The sequence below is a fragment of the Mustela lutreola genome, chromosome 8, assembly GCF_030435805.1.
Source record: "Mustela lutreola isolate mMusLut2 chromosome 8, mMusLut2.pri, whole genome shotgun sequence".
NCBI classification, from domain to species: domain Eukaryota; kingdom Metazoa; phylum Chordata; class Mammalia; order Carnivora; family Mustelidae; genus Mustela; species Mustela lutreola.
The window spans coordinates 95,409,633-95,431,310 of NC_081297.1; the positions used below are offsets into that span (position 1 = coordinate 95,409,633).

Genomic DNA, 21,678 nt, shown 5'->3' on the forward strand with positions numbered 1-21,678 from the left:
TATTGTTTTGAAAGAATAAGCTGTCATTAACTTGAATAAAAAGCTTTCTGAAATCAGACCTGGGGGGTACAGCCCTCACTGTGTGGCCTTTTTACTACTTTGAGAAATAGCCTCATCCTGAAAGCAGGAAAGGGTGAAAAAAAGAGATTAGAGTATAAAGGCAACAGTGATGAGTGGCCCCTCCTGTGGCCCAGCAGGCGGACAGCAGGGCTCTAAAATACCAGGCAGAACAATGTCAAAGCGGGAGGCTCTGTCACAAATGCTGCACCTAAAAATCTAAACAACCCCACACCCACCACCCTATTTTCTTTTACAGCTTAGTGATCTTTATAACTGGCTTCCCTAGAATTAGAAACAGTCTTATTCTAGGTACAAAACAGTGCAAAACTAGATGTCCTGATGCCATCCTGAGATGAGCTATCCCTTCTAGCCAGGTGACCTGAGGTAATGCATTCATGCTTTCTGGGCCTCAATGTTTTAATCTATAAAATGGGAAGAATAATAACATCACGCAGAGGTAGAGGAGAGAGGAGAGGGGCCAACCCCTACTATTATCATAATTATACTTATTATTTTCACCAAACTGTCCCGTCTGCCTATCTTTTTTAATCACAAAGAAGGTTCCTCTTCACCAGTGAAACACCAGCACTCACTTAAATGCTTGCTGGCTTTTTCTGTTCCCTGTGGTCTGGCCCCTGCCACGTGCTGCCAATTCTCTTTCATGCCACCCTCAGAAAGAAATTTCTCCATTAGCCAAATCCTAAATGGCCTCTTCACTGAAACCTGCCCTTCAGGTGCCGTCCTCTCTCTTACACACCTATTCTCAATGTTCTCAACTACCAACGTTCAAGAGGGGGAAAACAAAGCCAGGACACAGAGCCAATGGGGAGCCAAGTCCCAATTTAAATCCAGGTGTCAATGCCACCAAGTCCAACTGCATTGCATTAACTATACTGTGATAATTATTTACAGTGAGGGTTCCTCGTAATGATTTTAAATCTGAGGTTAGTTTCCCTGAACACCAAGCCTTCTAGATGCTTCCTCTACTAGTCAATTCATTACCATAAAATAAGAATTGTATTTCCAATGCTTAGAAAAGAAACACTATCCAAAGAAATTATTAAATATATCTCAAAAGGCCAGGAGGTTTTTGGGTTTTGCTTGTTTTTAGCATTTCCCTAAAGTGAGGACAAATATTGGTCCCATAAAGCTCTCACCCAGGACTAGAAGACTTTGTGGGGACACAGTTAACAGGGAGAAGAGGCATGAGTCTGGGTGCTTGTGGGCAGTCCTATGTGCATGTCTGGAAAGCCTAGAGTACAGAATACAAGCGTCCACCTCTAAGTTTCTACAAGTAAATTAAATCTGATTGTCTTTTAATCTGATTGTACAAAGACACATGGAGATGGAAATTTCATTAATGCTGGCTTTTCTGGAGAATCACATTATCCCTCAAAATAATGAAAACTATTAAGATGGGGAACAGGATGTAATGTGTTGTTTCAGATAAGAACCAAAGAGTTTCCCAAAGTCTAACACTGAGACCTGTGGGAAAACATTGAAAGCTTGTATTTCCTCACCTGTAGAGCAGATGAGATGCTGGGAAGAATGAGATGCTATATGGCATCTATAAAGCACTGTTTTTATTTTTGTTTTTTTTTAGGTATAGTGCAAAATAGTGTAGCAAGTATTTCTCATCAGTTCAAGTTTAGCCTATCTGCCAATAATCTGATCTGACACAAATCATTCAAACACATTTTAACAATGTAAGGATTACAAGGGGCTGGCATGTGTTTGTGTGTGTGTCTGTGTATGGAGGGGTTATCTTCTAATACATATAGCTATATAAATTTAAGAAGTTTTATATTGTGCCAGGTTAAGTAAACCAGGGCCTTCTGTTCATTTATATTTCCTAATCTTTTGGAGGAAAAGAGACAGAAAGAGGAATGGATTCTTACAGTAGAAAGCCCGTTTAGTTAATAGAAAATCATTGCCATTACTTGATGGATATGAAAATCACATAAAATAAATTAATATAAAATTAAAATATATAATGAAATTATCAGGTGAATAATAAAATTCATATTAAAAGGTAACTCTGGGTGGCAAAAATGGTTGAGCATCCGACTCTTGATTTTGGCTCAGGTCATGATCTCAGGATCAAGCCCCGCATCCAACTCCTCACTCCTCTGGAAGTCTGCTTGTCTCTCTCTCCCTCTACCCACCACCCCCAACCCTGCCCCACACGGCTCATGCATGCTCACTCACACTATCTCAATAAACAAATCTTTTTAAAATGCCAATAAAAAAAGGTAACTCTGGGACGCCTGGGTGGCTCAGTTGGTTAAGCAGCTGCCTTCGGCTCAGGTAATGATCCCGGCGTCCTGGGATCGAGTCCCACATCGGGCTCCTTGCTCGGCAGGGCGCGTGCCTCTCCCTCTGTCTCTGCCTGCCATTCTGTCTGCCTGTGCTTGCTCTCTCTCCCTCTCTCTCTGACAAATAAATAAATAAAATCTTTAAAAAAAAAAAAAGTAACTCTACCTCAGTATACACTAACCAATATATGCTAATCCTCTGATATACACCCTCTCCTCTCATACAAAATGGTTGTCAGGATTAATTGTATCAAGGATAATAGAGGTTTTATCCATGGATCTAAAGTAGTCAAGCCATAGTCCAGACCACAAATAAGACGAAAATCTTTTCATAGAAATATAACAGGTAAAGGCTAGCTCCAACATCATTCATTCATTCATTTACTCAGTCCCTACTGTATACCAGGCTCTATTACAAGTCCTAGGATTCAACAGTGAACAAAACACAGAAAGTTCTTACCATCATAAAGCTCACATTCTAAAAGGGAAACACAAACACTACACAAACAAGTAAGCTACACAGCAGACCAATGATGATTATTAGAGAAAAACAGCCAAAGGCGTTTCAAATCTAAATAGGGCAGCCAAGGAAGGCTTCACCAAAAAGATGCCATTTAAGTAAAGACCTAAAGGAGATGAGGAAGGCACACGGCCATCTGGTGAGAGTAGTGTGGCTATGTGAATCTTTCCAGCAGGTCCAGGTAAGACAAAACCCAAGTTCTTACCTTTCAAAAGCGGCTGGAAGGTTGGAATCTCTTGCAACTTGATGACATCGGGATCATTGCTGACATTCCGTGAGGGCTGGGAGCCTGGAGCTACAACCACAATATCGTCCATCTTGGCTCTATGCTTTGCTGGAGAAGGGGTCACTAAAAGTAAAGTTACACTGCTCAGGAGTTGCATGTTAGTTATCCCCCTCTGCCTCGCCAAAGCTTTTTTTTAGTATAGTCATTAAAAAGAATATTTTTACACACACAAAAAATGCTAACTGTAGTTAACCTGCCGTGGGGGCTGGAAAGGGCAGATGAATCATAGGGGAACCTCTATTTTCTACTAAAAAAAAACCCTCTCAAACATTACAGGAACCTACATGTATGAAATTGCTTTTATCATTAAAATTATCTTATTTTTCAGCACCCAAAAATATAGGTATGTTGTGTTTTTATAATTTTTATTTCTTCGATCCTACTGACATTGTCCCTATTTTATGAGAAAATGAGGGTACAAAATTAGGCTGTGACCCGCCCAAAGTCAAGAGTGCTAGAGAAAGAGGAAAGGAATTGGAAGTCTACGGGTTATTGGTATACGTGGCCTATGCCTGTGAAACTGCAAGCTGTCTAGCTGCCTTATCACAGCAAGCCAGGTATATTTAATCCTGGTTCTCAACTCTGCATGATGGGTCTATTCCTGAGGCGCCAGCCCCCTCACCCTTACAGTTACAGGCATTAGTCCAAGAAGGGCAGAAATAAATAGGAAGTTCATTCTATGCCAAGGCCAAATTCAGAAATTTGTGGGACTGTTAGACAGGCAGGTCAATTTCAGGTCCTTTGAGAGAAAATAAAGCATTTGTAGGGAACTGATTCAAACCACCAACAACTTCCTAGACCAAAATATCCTCCTCTTCTCAAATATCTTCCTGGTTAGGGCAAGAATAAACCTTTAAAGCAGTTCACCCTCTAGAAGGTAGTATTCGAAAGCTCATCATAGTCTTGTCTCAAAGGCTGATGCTGGGATGTCACAGAACTGGCCCAACACCTGGAGACCAGAGTCTCCTGTGGCTTGGCATTCACTCTTGTAGAATCTCTGCTACTTTTACTGTTCTTCAAGAAGTACCTCTTAACCTCTTTTGATTATTTCCCTAACATGTCACAAATCCCAAGCCAGAAATCTTTTCTGCTACAAATTGAGTGATTTCTTCTTCCCCAAATCCCAATGGAAAACAGACTTCACTGGGTTCTAGCTAACCTCTATCACCTTGCCTATAAAATGGGACAGTAAGGATTAAATGTAGATGCACGTAAACTACTCAGCACAGGGGAATCAGCAAATTCTAATCTATGCCACTGGTTAGTAGGCTACAGTACTAGAATTCATGCTGGTGATCAGTAGGCGAGCAAGCATATTAAAAAGATGCCATACTTCTTCCCTTCAAATATGATTCTGGACATAGAGGCAAAGGATTAACAATTATTACTGTATTTTCTGTACCAGATAAAATATTCTGGGCCTTCCAAGGAAATAGAAGGATGTAGCAAAGCTAGTAGATGCTGCTCGCCATTAAAAGCTGTCCCAATCTAACCCCCAAAATGAGGGCCTGAACTAGTCTTGAAGGACACATTTCAGTGTGCAATAACCCTAGATCTGTCAGTTTCTAGAGTTCTGAATTACAGATCCTACCATGCAGAAAACAGTTCTATGTATTTAAAGACAGTTGTGGATCCTAAGATTATGGAGCACCTCTCATTCTCCATCTGTAAAAAGGGGTTTAAAATTTCATAATATATACAAATACTGAATCATCAGATCGTACACCTGAAAGTAATAGGTTATAATGAGGGTCCAGATTAATTCAATTTGGATTAGCAACCCCAGTGTATCCAGAGCAGTTCCAGCTGTCCTACGGTTGTGGCTAAGAAAAAAAAAAAAAAAAAAGAAAGAAAAAAGAAAAGAAAGCATATGATCCTCAATTAAGCATCAGCTGTTTTATTCATTGAGTGCTTACCATATTCCTAGCACAATAATCCCTCCATTCCTATCTGAAACGCTGGGAGAAATCTTAGAAATTCGTACGGGGGGAAAAAAACAAAGCTGGCTGACTCCTATAACATTAATATTAGAAAGGTAGGTGAGACACCTTCCCAAGCAAAATGCAGTTTCTGGAGATGTTTGCACCCAAGGGTTCAAAGCGATTCTACACCTGTCACACATCCCTTCTGAAAAGGAACCTCTAAGACCCGCTTTAAGAAGGATCATGGGGGTCCTGTCCTTGATCCATGCACGGTACGAGCCAAATCTCACGGTGTCGCCAAAAATTAATTAGGCTGTCCTGTAAAGAGGAGGCGGAGCTGGGAGAAACAGCTGCTTTGAAAATAAGTAACAGGCATCGGCGCACACGCTGGTTTAGGCACTCACTCCCATCAGGGGAAATGACGGCTAGGACAGACGATGACTTTTTTCTCTTTTTTCAAGAAAAAGGCATGGTGAGGGCTCTCTGTGCGTTCCTGTCCGCGGCCCCAGTCCCCATTAGGCTGGAAGGCAGCCCCCTCCGCAAGCAGACAGGGCCGGCAGGAGGAGGGTGGAAGTTAGGACACCGACCTGAGGAGTTCAGATCGTTGGGTCGGCTCTCGACCTCGGAGCTCTGCTCACTGCCCATGGTGCCGGCAGCGGTGGCAGCGGAGGAACGGCGGGCCAGGCGGTCACCGCTCCGGCGGCGGGACGACCGGGCAGGGGCCGGGGACAGGGGACAGGGATGCTACACCGAGTGTGGGCACCGCTGCAGGGCCGACCTGTGGAGACCGCGCGCCCGGCCCACGCAAGTGCGCGGGCGGCGGGAGAGGGGAGGCCCTATTTGGGGAACAGACACGCAAGGAAGCGCAGCTCGGTGGCACGAAGCTCGCCGGCTTTCTTCGGGGAACCCTAAAGGGAGGAGGTGGAGAACGCCCAGCTTCAGCCCCGCGAGCGGCCGGCGGGCGGCGCCGCTTTCACTCACTCGCTCGTGCGCCGTAAGCTCGCTTCTTCCGGGACGCGGATTGGCGGCGCCGGCTACGCGCGGCCGTCAGTTCCGGGTTGGAGAGCCCGCCACGCCCCGGCCCGAGGGAGGGCGGGTAGGGTGACTAGGGCGAGCAACATTAAAGGGCCAGACCGTCTCAAAGCCAGAATCGCCCAAATGAGTAAGTCCTTTGCTAGTTAGTGATGTGTCCCCTTTAAGCATCACCCATAAGTTGGCACTTTATGGTTAGAACTTTATAAAACGTGGGGAGGGGGGTTGTTTTGTTTTGTGGAGATATAATTGACTTAACATTTTATTAGCTTCAGGTGTACAACCTAATGAATCAGTATTCGTAAATATTGCAGAATTTTATCTTATTTTTTATTTTTTAAAGAGATTTTATTTATTTGACAGAAATCACAAGTAGGCAGAGAGGCAGGTGGCGGGGGTGGGGAGGGTAGGTTCCTCACTAAGCAGAGGGCCGGATGTGGGGCCCGATCCCAGGACCCTGAGATCGTTGACCTGAGCCTAAGGCAGAGGCTTAACCCTACTGAGCCACCCCGGTGCCCATATTGCAGAATTTTAAACCCTCTTTACAGAAAGAGAAAGAGGTGCTAGATAGGTCTAGAATCCCCAACTGTCTGCATGCAAAGCTTCTGTTTCAGCTCCAGAACCTAGGAGTATGGCAGTGGGCCGCATACAAAAAATATAGACGGGGCTGGAAGGGAGAGAAAATGAAGAAATAGAAAATGCCGATTCACATGGTAGGATGTGTGTGGGCCCTCAGAGGAAAGTGGATGCCCCAGAGCACTTTCTGGGGACATTTACAATTATCCACAAGCCATTCCAAAACCAGCAAAGGTGAGGATAGAGTATATTCAAAATAAAATGGAAACTTCCAGTTAGGCAGATCAAGGATAGAGTCCTAGCAATGCAGTGCCACCAAGGAACTGGGTGTCTCTGGGATTCTCAGAACTTTGTAACCCATTTTATATTATTTCTCTCATGAAATTTCAAGCAAATGGCCTAACATAAATGTCCTATTTATAAATATAATCTCAGAAGGAATGCCAAGTGAACTGTATGGTTAAGTCCCTTCTACTTTATAATATCATAGACATTTTGTAACCTTATTTACTCTTCAAAGCAACCCTGAGGCCCAAAAACAGGTAACTTCCTCATGGTCACCAGGTAGTCAAGGGTGGAAATGGGATTTAGGATTGTCTGATTTCAAACTCATGCCCTTTCCTTTACTCACCATTGCAAAGCTATGAGAAAATTACAAATGAATGTAAATTCTATATTTGGTGGGAATATGAAGAAAGAACCAAATACTGCCTGAGAGATCACGTAGGCTCCTAAGAGGTGGTGTTTGACTATAATCTTGAGGCTTACATAAACCACCAGGCTGATGGGACCATTCCTTCTTGGAGAGCCCCTGGTTCCTCTCCCAGGGCTGCCATCTTTGGGGGTGGGCAAGAGAGAAGGGAAAAGGGGAGTACAACACATGTTCTGTTTCTTGTTCCACCTTTTCCACCTCAAAGTGAATTTATATTGTATTCCATGCCCTAATCCATACTGATGTGATGATGTTTTTATATGCTTTCTATTGGATGAACATTCTATTCTAAACTGAACATTGTAAACATTCTCAACTGGAGAATGAACAAATATGTCATCCTATTCTCTCCTGGCCTACAAGGTCTTTGTAGAGAAATCTGCTCATCACCTTATAGGGGTTCCCTTACATGAAAGAAAATTTGTTTCTCTTTCTGCTTTAAAAATTATCTTTGTCTTTGATTTTAGACAGTTTTAATTATAACATGTCTTAGAAAAGATTGTTTGGATTGAAATTTTAGGTTGACCTATTAGCCTCAAAATCTTGGATATCTAAATTTCTCCCCAGGTTTGGGAGGGTCTCAGCCATTATTTCTTTACGTAAGCTTTCTTCTCCTTCCTTCTCTTATCTCTTTCTGTGACTCCAGTGATATGTACATTGTTTTTCTTCATGGGGCCCAGTAAGTACCATAGGGACTTTCTTCATTCCTTTTCATTCTTTTTAATTTTTTGCTCCTCTCATTAGGTGATTTTAATTGATCTGTCTTCTAGTTCATTGACTCCTTCTTCTGTTTGGTCAACTAATCTCTTGCAGCTCTATATTAAAATTTTTGATTGAATCATTGTATTTTTCAGCTTCAGGATTTGTTTTTTTGCTTGTTTGTTTTGTTTTCTGTATCATAGTTGAGATTCTCATTTTGTTCTTGTATTATTGTTCTGATACTATTAAATTGTCCGTTCATATTCTCTTGCTCTCAGCATCTTTATAACAGTCATTTTGAATTCTTTGTTGGACAGTTCCTGGCTCCCCATTTCTTGGGACTGGAAGTTTTTTGTATTCCTTTGCTAGAGTCATGTATCTTTGATTCTTCATGATCCCTGCAGCCTTGGATAGGTGTCTACACATCTAAAGAAGCAGTCTTTATGAACTTTATGAACCAACTTTGATAGAGGAAGACTTTCACCTGTGGGTGGGGGCTTGCTAAGAGCATGCCATGATCCTGGGTCTAGTGGTACACAACACCAAGTGTCAGGTTGTGTGGCAGCTCTCAAAGGAAGGACAAGAGCATGATGTCTCTTTGGCTTAGGCCACTGGGGTCTACAGCACTGAAGACCATGTGGTGAGCACTGCAGGGGGTCTGCAGTGTCTACAAGGGCTGTTGGGGTCCTCAAGCAGCACCTTTCAGTCCAGCAGCTAGGAACCTTGGGCTGGTAGCTAAAGGGGCCTGTGATAGTGTGTGGTGATATGCACTTGGCTGTGGGGGGCCACCGGCAGACATACATGGAGTGGTGGAAGCCAGAGCAGACAGCAAGGCCAGTGTCAACTCCATGCTCACTGGCAGCTGCAGGGACTTGGGCTGTCAGTATGCACTATAGCACGGCTGCTAGATCTTGTCAGGTACATGGCAGTAGAGACCAATGACCAAGGGTAGGGCTAGGGCTAAGCAGGTGCACAGCTAGAGGGTCCAGCTGTAGGTAAGCACAGTGATGCAGACCCACAAGCAGCTGTAAAGGCCCTAGCCACCACTGTGCTTTCCTGTGGTTGCAGTCTCCCTTCCGGCATGGACACTGCAGTGGAGGCTGGTTATAGATATCAGGCAGGTGGTGTGCAAGTGTACAGCTGGAGGGACTAGCCCTGAGTGCACACACACAGTGGAATTAGCCATGGAGTTCTAGACTGGTGTCTTGCACTTGCACAGCTGCAGAAGCCTAGGCTGGCTGCCACTGTGGTTTCTGGCCTGGGCTGAGGGTAGGAGGGAGCAGGGAGGGACTCAGGTGGCTGATGTCAGTGAATATGAATGCCTGTGAGACAAAAGCTGGTGAGATCTGCAAGGGATCCATGGCAATTGTACTTGGCTATTGGTGTCTTTAGGGGTAAAAGCTGTTTGGCTTGGCTGCAGAGCGGGTCACTGTGAACCATGATTTCTCCCACTGCATGGCACCAAGGAAGACCTTGTTCCTAGCAGTGTCTATAATAGTCTATATGTCTCAGCTTTGCCAGTGGGGTGAGACTGAGGCAGAGCCTTTGTGCACTCTCCTGAACGTCTGGGGGAACTGGTCACCCACTCTGCTCTCCCTATCCTGGCAAGGAGAGTTCCTTCTAAATGGGAGGTTTCCTCTTGATGCTGAGCAATACTGGTTTGGAGGATGGGATGACACAGTCAAAATGAAGCTATCTTCCTCCTCCTCATGTGTCATTATTCTCAAGGGCTTTTTGTTGTTGTTGTTGTTGTACTGTATTGCTGATGTTTCTTAAGTGGGCTCCAGAACTCTCCCGGAGCTATTTTTGTTTGTGGATAACTGTCTTTTTTGTTTGTGATCAACTGTTTTTTGATCTTTTTGTGGGGATGGAGGCTGAGATCTCCTATATCACCATTTTTTTTTCCACTGAGAAGATAAATAAAATGTGGTATATTCATATAATAGAATATCATTTGCCACCAAGGAAGGATGTACTAAAACATGCTACAACAGGGATAAACCTTAAAAACATTATTCTATTGGAATAGAGCCCATTACAAAAGATGATCTATTATAGATTGCATTTATATGAAATATCCAGAAGAGGCACTATAGGACACAAAAATAGATTAGTGGTTGCCTAAAGCTGAGGAGGAGGGGTGTGGAGGGGGAAAGAGGGAATAACTGTTGTGGGTTAGGGGTTTCTTTCTGGGAGTGGTAAAAATGTTCAAAATTTATTGTGGTGATGATTGTACAACCATTGCAAATATATTAAAAATGACTGAATTGTACAATTTTTTTAAAGATTTTATTTATCAGAGAGAGAGAGAGAGTGTGGGCACAAGCAGAGGGGAGGGGCAGAAGGAGAGGGAGAAGCAGACTCCCTGCTGAGTAGGAATGGGGCTCCCCATTCTAGGACCCTGAGATCATGACTTGAGCTAATGGCTGAAGGCAGATGCTTAACCAACTGAGCCATCCAGGTGCCCCTGAATTGTACAATTTAATTAGGTGAATTGTATGGTATGTGAACTATATCTCAGTAAAGCTGTTATCAGAGAAGGATATAGAAATACAAAATGATGTCATTCCTTGAGTCAACATTTACTGATAGTCTAGAACATGCCAGATATTTGCTAGAGGCTAGGAATGAATGATCCAACAAGACCTAGTCCCTATCCTCAGAAAGCTAACAGTCTGGTAGTGAGAAGATTAACTGGACATTTATAATTAGGATTCTGCTGCAGGGGCTTTAGATGTAGAAGACATAGAAATGATTCCTTACAGCACCTTTAAAGTCATTTCCACATGAACATGTGATTTATATATACTATTGAACCGTCTTTTTGGGTTTATAAAGCACTTTCATAATGATGAAGGAAACAAAAGCAAGAGAAATGTAGCTTAACTTAAATATCCTTACGGCCCACTGATAGATACCTGAAACATGCAGAGGAAACCACGGCTGCCTTAATATTTATGTTTTATTAAAGACTAAAGGTAACCTTATCTTAACAGCAGCTAGCACCCTCAGGTCCTGAAGGCTTTGCTCCCAAATTCCTTAGAGACTTAGCTATCCCTAACCCCCCATTAACTTAAAAAAAAAAAAAAAGATATTTATAGTCAGTCACTCCTTACAATCCCAGTGCAGCTCTTTCTGTCTATGGGCCCTGTCCCTGTGCTATAATAAAATTACCTTTTTGCACCAAAAAGTTCTCAAGAATTCTTTCTTGGCTGTTCGCTCACAAACCCAAAAACTTACACATTTCATCAATAATATTGGCCCTATATGCCAAGCCTATAAAGTAGATTACACTTTCTTGATTTTACGTGGAGGTTTAGGAATTTATTCTTGGTCACAAGCTAATAAGTCATGAAAGCAGGAATCAAATTTTCTGAAACTTATTATGCATCTCTCCATTCCAGACTCGCTCCTCTCCCCATTTCTCTATATTGCCCGGCACTCCAGCCACCTAGTCTCCCACACCTTAAATCTGCTTACCCCTACTACCACAACCAACCAGTCACAAGTCTGAAGAACCTCTCTCCTTAATTTCTCTTCTAACCTCCACACCCTGTTCAGGTCCTCCTTACTTTTCCCATTTCTTGGAAAGCAGAAGGCCTCTGGCTTCACCTCCTTCAGTCCATCCTACATGTGGCTGGCAGACAGAATTTTTAGAATATTAATAAAGTCTCTGGACCTGCCACTGCCCCTTCAATAACTTCCCATCGCTTCAAGATAAAGTTCAAAATTTGGCATATGAGAACCTTCTTGCTCTGACCCCCGACTCTCTCTATTCCTCTATGTACACAGGGAAACTTCATGCCAGTCAGGATAAAATTCCCTGAATATTCACACCATTTTCTCTGTCTGGAATATTCAGCCTTTTTCTCTCCCTCTAGCTAACTGAACTTCAGCCTTCAAGGTTAACTTGTGGCTGCAAATTCAAGTCCACACAAAACCTACATTGGTTGTTTATAGCAGCTTTATTCACCATTGCCAAAACTTGGAAGCAACCAAGATGTCTTTCAGTATGTGAATGGATAAACAAACTAGTACATCCAGACAATGAAATATTATTCAGTGCTTAAAAAAAAAAAATGAGCTAATAAGCCATGAGAAGACATGGAGGAAACCTAAATGCATCTTACGAAGTGAAAGAAGCCAATCTGAAAAGGCTACATACTGTATGATTCCAACCACATGACATCTGGAAAAGGTAAAACTATGGCAATGAACAGTGATTGCCAGGGGTTGTGGTGGGGGAGGGATGAATAGGGAGGGCACAGAGAACAGTTAGGGCAATGAAAGTACTTTGGCGGAGGGTGGCACGTGGGTGGCTGAGATACTTAAGTGTCTGCCTTCAGCTCAGGTCATGATCTCCAGGTCCTGGGATAGAGCCCAAGCCGCACTGAACCCTACATCCTAGCTCAGCTCTGCCTCTCCCTGCTGCTGAGGCTCGCTCTATCTTTATTTCCCACTGTCTCTCTCTCTCTAATGAATAAATAAAATGTAAAGAAAAACAAGAAAATACTTTGTATGATCCTATAGTAGTGGACATACATCCTTACACATTTGTCCAAATCCATAGAGTGTTATACACTAAAAACATAAGGTAAACTGTGGACTTTATGTAGTTCTGATGTGTCAGTAGAGGGTCATCAGTTGCAAGAAATGTACCTCTCTGGTGGAGGATATTGTTAATGGGAAAGGCTGTGCATGTATGGGGGCAAGAAGTATATGGGAACCTTCCTCTCAATTTTACTGTGAATCTAAAACTGCTCTAAAAATAAATAAAGTCTTTAAAAAAAAAAAAAAAAGGTTAAATTTTTCATTTCCTCCCAGAAGTCCAGATTATACACCCCTCTTTTGAGCCTCCTTAGCATCTTCTATCGTTATATTTATTCTTTACACAATAAATAAAATCTTCCCACTATAAGCATCTTGGAGGTAGCTCCAATGTCTTATGGATCTTTAATTTCCCCTGCACTTTAATACATGTTTTCTGAATAAGGTGTTTTTAAAAAATCTGCCTCCACCTAAATGGGACTTCTAAGGTATCAAGAGAAGAGAACCAAGAATCTTTTCAGGCCATGAGATGAAAAGAGATTTAATTCTAACTTAAACACCTAGTTCATACCAGCAGAAAAATTCTCTTTAATCTTTATTTTCATCAGTGTCCTCTGTTCATGGTCATAACTGAAAAACCAATATGTCACTACAAGGATAACAGGTTCATTGTTTAAAAACCGAAATCTGAAACTTCTAAGAGAACGAAAAGTCTGCTTAGTGACTAGGAGGGACTGTCCTATGAAGGACTACAAAGCAATATGACCTTTCCCTACCACACCCTCAAGTATATCCTCTGCAAAGATAAAATGTATTGTTTACATCAGTTTTTTGCTGCAATAGGAAAATTACTCCAATGGGAAATCACTGAAGTTTACTTTGGTAACTTTTTAAAAAAGATTTTATTTATTTATTTGACAAAGAGCTAGAGAGCACAAGCAGGGGGAGCAGCAGAGGGAGAGGAAGAAGGCTCCCTGCTGAGAAGGGAGTCAGATGATGGGTGGATCCCAGGCCCCTGAGATCATGACCTGAGCAGAAGGGCTCAGAAGCCTAACCAGCTGAGCCACCAATAGCCCATGGTAAGGGTTTAAAACCAAGTATTTGCAACATTGTTGTAATTCAAGAGCAGGTCACCCTCTGGATACAACTGGTAGAGTTCTGTTTCATACAAAGGACCTTTGTTCACATGTATTCTTATTCAACATATGCCTCCTAACAGCTATTGGTTAAAACCAGAATGGATGTGTCAGGTCTAGAATAGTAAGTTACAATGGCTTAGTGCTTTAGGTTTGCAAGCTCTTCCCACCGGCCAGGTAGAGATGTCCAAAGTTTGAATCTTCTGCAAGTTAATTGACAGTGGTTTGGTAAAGTTGCATCTGTTTGCACTTACACGGAGGTCGCGTGAGTGAGCATGGATTTAGAAACATAACTTCTACAACCTATGCCCTAGCAGTTCCCTTCCATTCATTCACTCAACAAATACATTTTAGTTAAATATTTATTGAGCACCTATCACATACCAGGTACTATGCTATATGCCAGGGGATACGTTTTAGTAACGATAGCAGGCACCATTATTTTCATTGTTATCTATACCTATAAACAGTAAATCCAGGCGGAATCCGGATGCCTTCGCTGAGGCCTGACTTGCAGGATATTTAACTAGAGAACTGCCAACTCTCATTGAGGACCCTCCATGCCTGAAATGATCGATACAGTTCCCATAATCAGGCCCCAGACAGAAAGCCCTGCTAACTCCGAAGTGGAGAAACTGCGCTCGGAGGTGGCTCTGGGAAGGGGAACTAGACCAGGACACAGCGGGGACAGGCATCCTGCAGTGCACACGTTTTGTCCTGTTTGACTTTCCTCTGGTGAGATCGCGCGTTCGGTGGCCTCCGGAACGAGCTGAGGCAGCTGCAGACCTGCGGACACCACCGCGGGTCGCGGCCACGCTCCCCACCCCCCTCTCGGCAAGACGCAGCTGAGGGGCAGGGGGTGAGGGGCAGCTGCCGCCTGGGTCCCGAGCTCAGCGCGATCGCCGGGTGCCTGGAGCCACCGCAAGGAGGGGCTCCCGGGGGACCGCGCTCCGAGTGGCCGGGAAGTAGCTCCGGGTTGCAGGGCAGGACTGTGCCCTCCCCACCCCCCTTCCCCGGCTAACTTTCGGCCGCAGCAACGGAAGCAGGAACTGGCTAAGCACACAAGCCGCGGCCGGGCAGGAGCTGCGAAGCATCCCTGCCGCCCTCGCCGAGACCGCGCGGACCTGCCGCTCTCTGCCCGCAGCGCGGGGGACTGTCCTCACCCGGGTAGGACACAGGGACCCCAGGGGCCTGTAGCTGCCAGGTAACGGCGTCGCCGCCTTCCCCTCCAGGCGGACCGCCACCGCTGAGAGCGAGCCCCCTGCTTTCCAGGCGCTCCGCTCTAGCGCTCCGGGAGCGCCCAGACTCGGGCTGGGGCGAGGAAAGGCTGGCGGGAGTGACCGTGGGGCTGTGGACCCGCAGAGGGGACTCTCCAGTCTCGTGCAGCAGCACCTGTCATAAATGGCACTGGCTCCGCGTCGTCATCAGGAGAGGCAGAAGAATGCTCAGTAAGGGGACATGCATTTCCTCAAAGGGAGGGGAAGGAAATGATTCCCAGTATTTGGCACAGATGTGTACAAGCGCGTTTTAGTGAGGATAGTAAGCAGGCGTTAAATACAGGTGCCTCCTCTCGCTCCCACCTGTATCCATTTTCCCCTATCTTTCAATAGAATTCAACTTGACTGTGGACCTTTAAGGCCTAAGGAAAAATGATTAGAAGAATTACGTTACCTAATAGTTGTTGAGCATCTTTATCGAGTTAAACTCTTCAGGACTTCTTGCAGTCCAGGCGTTAAAAAGGTGCCGCCTACAGAAAGCGCAGCTCCTACTCGATCCCCTCGATCCCCTCGCACAGTTCCGGCTTCTGGGCAAGAATTCCGGGAGAGATTCCGTCAGAATCCATTCAAAGTGAAATGTTGGTCTGGGTTTCCTCTTTCGTTCCTGTTTGGTTTTCTCTGAGGGCTAGAAAAGAGATCTGGGAAATATGACAGCCTAAAAAGATAACGTGTGTAAGGATTTTTAACCTGGAGAAGCCATGGGTAATATTCAGAAAGTCTGAGAACTTCAGTGGGAACATTTAGGATTTTAGTAGCCTCTAACTGAAATGTAACATGTCCTCTAAGAGGCAAGTAGTCAAAAGCCAAGGTAGAGTTAGAGGCAGCTGTAATTTGCCACCAGCAGGAATCCCAGGTGTTTTCATATCATATTACTTATTATCCAAATCTCCAGTATCATGGACATTCAACAATCCTTTAAAATTACGGCAATTATTAGGGGCGCCTGGCTGGTTCAGTCTGTCGGGCCTCTAACTCTCGATCTCAGCTTAGGTCATGATCTCAAGCTTGTAAGATCAAGCCCATTGGGGCTCCAAACTCAGCGTGGAGTCTGCTTATCCCTTTCTCTCTGCTCTTCCCCCAACTCTCTCTCTATATATGAAATAAATACATAAATAAAATCTTCAACATTATGGCAGTTATTAGATACACCACTTGTTATTCAATAGGTTAATAAAGAAACACAAATATCCCACAATTGTTTCTATTTTGACTGAAAATGGGACTAATTTAAAAAAAAATTTTTAAATCTTTTTATTTTTTATTAACAAATAATGTATTATTAGCCCCAGAGGTGTAGGTCTGTGAATCACCAGGTTTATACTTCACAGCACTCACAATAGCACATACCTTCCCCAATGTCCATAACCCAACAACCCTCTCCTTACCCCTCTCCCCTCAGCAACCCTCAGTTTGTTTTGTGAGATTAAGAGTCTTATGGTTTGTCTCCCTCCCGCTCCCATCTTGTTTCATTTTTTCCTTCCCTACTCCCCAAGCCCCCCACTTTGACTCTCAGCTTCCTCATATCAGGGAGATCATATGATAATTGTCCTTCTCTGATTGACTTATTTCACTAAGCATAATACCCTCTAGTTCTGTCCATGTTATCACAAATGGCAAGATTTCATTTCTTTTGATGTCTGCATAGTATTCCATTATATATATATAGATCTCTCTCTATATATATATATCTCCCACGTCTTCTTTATCCATTCATCTGTTGATGGATATCTAGGTTCTTTCCATAGTTTGGCTATTGTGGACATTGCTGCTATAACCATTCAGGTGCATATGCCCCTTTGGATCACTACATTTGTATCTTTAGGGTAAATATACAGTAGTGCGATTGCTGGGTCGTAAGATAGCTCTATTTTCAACTTTTTGTGGAACCTCCATGCTGTTTTCCAGAGTGTTTGCACCAGCTTGCATTCCCACCAACAGTGTAGGAGGGTTCCCCTTTCTCCACATCCTTGCCAGCATCTGTCATTCCCTGACTTGTTAATTTTAGCCATTCTGACTGATGTGAGGTGGTATCTCATTGTGGTTTTGATTTGTATTTCCCTGATGCTGAGTGATGTGGAGCACTTTTCCATGTGTCTGTTGGCCATCTGGATGTCTTCTTTGCAGAAATGTCTGTTCATGTCTTCTGCCCATTTCTTGATTGGATTATTTGTTCTTTGGGTGTTGAGTTTGATAAGTTCTTTATAGATTTTGGATACTAGCTCTTTATTTAAAATATGTTGTTGGCAAATATCTTCCCCCGTTCTGTCAATTGTCTTTTGGTTTTGTTAACTGTTTCCTTTGCTGTGCAACTAATTTTTTCTTTAAAGATTTTATTTATTAGAGAGAGCATCTTGGGGGGGAGAAGGGAGTGGGAGAGACAGGCTCCCCAATGTGGGGCTCAATCCTAGGATCCTGGGATCATGACCTGAACTGATGGGAGCCTCTGAAGCAACTGAGGCATCCAGGCACCCCTGAAAATGTTATGCATTTTTCATTTTTCATATAAATATTATGAATTTTTCATATAAATGAAATTTTTATCTCATAAGGATTGGGACTCTATCTCATCAGGATTTTTGTAAGGATTAAGTGACATGACACATATAAAGTGCTTAGCATAGAGATTGACAGATGAGAAACATAAATGTAACTTATTATTTGACTGCTTATAAAAGCTGGACACGATAGCAAGGAAGGTATTGGACTTGTACTGTTACTGTATATGGATAATATATGTATGTTTGTTTTGCTTTTTAACTATTTTTTAAACTAATGTCTGTTTGTTTATATTAGAGATCACTCTAATTCTTTTTTTTTTATTTTATTTTTAAGTTATCTTTACACCCAATGTCAAGCTCAAACTTCCAACCCCAAGAGCAAGAGTTGCATGCTTCCTCAACTGAGCCAGGGAGCTGCCCCCAATATTGGGGATCACTCTTTGTGTTGCACAGTTATATGGGTTTTGACAAATGTAAAGACCTGTAACAACCATTACAGTATCATATAGAATAGCCTCACTATTCTAAAAATCCCCTGTGCTCTACCTGTTCATCCCTCCCTGCCTCTGCCTAGCAACCACTAACATTTTTACTGTTGGTATAGTCCTCCCTTTTCCAGAATGTCATATAATTGACAAAGAGTCATACATTTCAGTCTGACTTTTTTCACTTAATGATATGCAATCATGTTTCCTCTGTGTCCTTTTATGGCTTGGTAGCTCATTTCTTTTTTTACTACTGAATAATAGTCTACTGAATGGATATACCACATTTTGTTTATCCCTTTACTTATTGAAGGAACATCTCAGTTGTTTCCAGTTTTGGGCAAAGATGTATAAAGTTAACTATAAACATTTGTATGTAGATTTTTGTAGGATTTGGTATTGTTGGTTTTCTGGATTTTTGTAATTCTAATAGGTGTATAGTGGTGTCTCATTCTTGTTTTTAATTTGCGGCTTCCTAATGCCTATGATGTTGAGCATCTTTTCTTTCTTTTTTTTTTTTAAAGATTTTATTTATTTATTTGACAGAGAGAGATCACAAGTAGACAGAGAGGCAGGCAGAGAGAGAAAAAGAGAGGGAAGCAGGCTCCCTGCTGAGCAGAGAGCCCGATGCGGGACTTGATCCCAGGACCCTGAGATCATGACCTGAGCCGAAGGCAGTGGCTTAACCCACTGAGCCACCCAGGCACCCCTTGAGCATCTTTTCATATGCCTATTTGTCATCTATCTCCTTTGGTCTGTTTTTGATACTTTGCCCACTTTTAATCAGGTGGTTTTCTGATTTTTAAGAGTTCCTTGTACATTCTAGATACTAGTCCTTTACCAGATAGGTGTTTTTCAAGTATTTCTCCAAGTCTGAGTCTTATCTTTTTATTATCCTAGTGGGCAGAGCAGATGTTTTCATTTTAATGAAATCCAACCTATCAATTTTTTTCTTTCATGGATTGTGCTTTAGGTATTGTATCTAAAAACTCATTACTTAATCTAAGTTCACTAAGATTTTCTCCTATGTCGTATTCTAGGAGGTTTGGGGATTTTTTTTAGATTTTATTTTTAAGTAATCTCTACATGCAACACGAGACTCAAACTCATAACCCCAAGGTCAAGAGGCACATACTCTACCGAGTCAGCCAGGTGCCCCTCTAGGAGTTTCATAGTTTTGCATTTTATATTTAGGTCTGTGATCCATTTTGAGTTGATTTTTATAAATGATGGAAGGTTTGTGTCTAGATTTTTTTTTTTTTTTTTTGCATATGGATTATTCTAGCACCATTTTTGAGAAGGCTCTCCTTTCTCCATTGAATTGCCTTTGCTCTTCTGTTAGAGATCAGTTGACTGAATTTGTGTGGGTCTATTTCTGGGCTTATAATTCTGTTCTGTTGTTCTGTTTTTTTTTTTTAATTTTTTTATTTTTATTCTTTTGGCAGAACCACATCGTCTTGATTACTGTAATTTTATACTAAGTATTGAAGTTAGGTAGTGTGAGTTCTCCAACTTTGTTCTTCAGTATTGTGTTGGCCATTCTGGGCTTTTCTGGATTCTCATGTAAACTTTAAAATCAAAACTTTAAGTCACTCCTGGGTGGCTCAGTTGGTTAAGTGTCTGACTCTTGATTTCAGGGTCATGAGACTGAGCCCTGTGTCCAGCTCTATGCTCAGCAGGGAGCCTACTTGCAATTATCTCTCTCCTTCTCCCTCTACCCACTCCCCCAACATGTGCTCTCTCTCTCAAATAAATAAATAAATCTTTTTTTAAATCAAAACTTTAAAATTGTTGAGATCCACAGAATAACTTGCTGGGAATTTTATTGGGATTGCACTGAATCTATAGATCATGTTGGGAATAATGGATATCTTAATGTTGATGAACATGGAACATTTCTCCGATTATTTGGAATTTTCTTGCTCTTCTACATCAGGGTTTTGTAGGCACATCTTAAAAACTACTTTAATAACTATACTTAATATAACTGGCTTCCTTATATAGTCATATATAATCATATCCTTATATAGTCATATATAATCACATTTCCAGTTTGCCTTTCACAACATGTTTCTCAGAAAAGATCCTAAGCTTCTGAGCTTTAGCAGACTATTGAATGGTTTGGGTTCATGATCAAAAAAGAAGCAAGAGAAGAAGGAGGGGGGTGAGGGAGGAAGAAGAAGATTCAAGAAGTAGGATTTTTTTTTTTTTAAGAGAGAGAATGTATGTGTGTGTATGAGCAGGAGAGAGGGGAAGAGGGAGAAGGAGAGAGAGAATCCCAAGCAGGCTCCGTGGAGCCTGACATGAGGCTCAGTCTCACAACTCTGAGATCATGACCCGAGTGGAAAAAAGAATTGGTTCCTTGGGGCTCCTGGGTGGCTCAGTGGGTTAAGCCGCTGCCTTCAGCTCAGGTCATGATCTCGGGGTCCTGGGATCGAGTCCCGCATCAGGCTCTCTGCTCAGCAGGGAGCCTGCTTCTCTCTCTCTCTCTCTGCCTAACTCTCTGTCTACTTGTGATTTCTCTCTGTCAAATAAATAAATAAAATCTTTAAAAAAGAAAAAAAGAATTGGTTCCTTAACTAACTGAGGCACCCAGACTTGCCAAAGGAGCAGTAATTCTGCTCTAGACTATCATTCAGTGAGCAATTTGTATTCTGGAAATGAAGGAGTTCCCTCTAAGGACCAGCTAACTATTAGAATTAAATTATTAGAGTTACCTGTCTCTGATTTGATATCTAAGGAGAGGCAGCAACAAGAAAGGCAGCCCTAGTTTCCTCATTTATAAATGAGGAAGATAATAGCTTCTTTTGCAGAACTAGAATAAGGATTAAATAGGACAATATATTTACATCTCACAGCACTTTGCCTACTACCTAGTAGGTGATATGAAAATGCAAGTTGTTATTAGCAAGAAAGAAACCATGCTCAAGTGTATGATCACTGCTTTATCAGTGACTAGAAATTTTGTGTCCTCTCTCCTCCTGGTTGGAAGAAGCAAGAAGAGAAAGGATTCTAGAACTTTGGGGCAGGCCTTCTGTTTATACCTCTTCCATCATAGACACTGCTCAGCCTTTAAGCATTGATGGAATAGTATATGTGTTTGTGCTAATTAATTCTTTACCAAGTTTTTTTCCCCTAAGATTTATTTATTTATTTTAGAGAGAGAGAGTGCACAGGGGGCAGGGGCAGAGGGTTAGGGAGAGAATATCTCAAGCAGACTCCCTGCTGAGTGTTGAGCCTGACTCGGGGCTTGATCCCATGACCTTGATATCATGACCTGAGCTGAAATCAAGAGTTAGATGATCAACCAACTGAGCCACCCAAGTGCCCCTCTTTACCAAGTTTTCTTAAAAATTTAATTTAATTTAATTTAATTTGTTTTTAGTGTTCCAAGATTCATTGTTTATGCACCACACCCAGTATTCCATGCAGTACATGCCCTCTTTAATACCCACCACCAGGCTCACCTAACCCCCCACCCCTCTCCCCTCCCAAACCCTCAGTTTGTTTCTCAGAGTCCACAATCTCTCATGGTTTGTCTTCCAGGTTTTTAATGAAAGATTGTCTTGATCTATTAAAAGTGAAAAATTAAAAAAAAAATGCTTGTTTATT

At 42.4% G+C, this 21,678-nt stretch overlaps 2 protein-coding genes across 7 annotated transcripts in view; one reads left to right on the forward strand and one right to left on the reverse strand.

Moving 5' to 3' along the window:
• Positions 1 to 6,166, reverse strand: part of BORCS5 (BLOC-1 related complex subunit 5) — a 97,001-nt gene extending 90,835 nt beyond the window's left edge. The window contains exons 1-2 of one of the 2 annotated variants that reach the window (XM_059186067.1): positions 6,085 to 6,166; positions 3,101 to 3,244 (exon numbers count right to left, since the gene is read on the reverse strand). In XM_059186067.1, the coding sequence (XP_059042050.1) occupies positions 3,101 to 3,244; position 6,085 (145 nt within the window). In that variant the 5' untranslated portion in view covers positions 6,086 to 6,166. The other variant, XM_059186066.1, reaches the window with a different exon arrangement.
• An 80-nt stretch (positions 6,167 to 6,246) lies between these two features.
• The window catches only part of MANSC1 (MANSC domain containing 1), a 28,791-nt gene continuing 13,359 nt past the window's right edge, over positions 6,247 to 21,678 (forward strand). The window contains exon 1 of one of the 5 annotated variants that reach the window (XM_059186064.1): positions 6,247 to 6,265. The gene's annotated coding sequence lies outside the window, so the exon portion shown is untranslated. Of the gene's footprint in view, positions 6,266 to 14,521; positions 15,011 to 15,039; positions 15,255 to 15,526; positions 15,655 to 21,678 lie in introns of those variants that run through there. The other 4 variants (XM_059186061.1, XM_059186059.1, XM_059186062.1 and 1 more) reach the window with 4 other exon arrangements.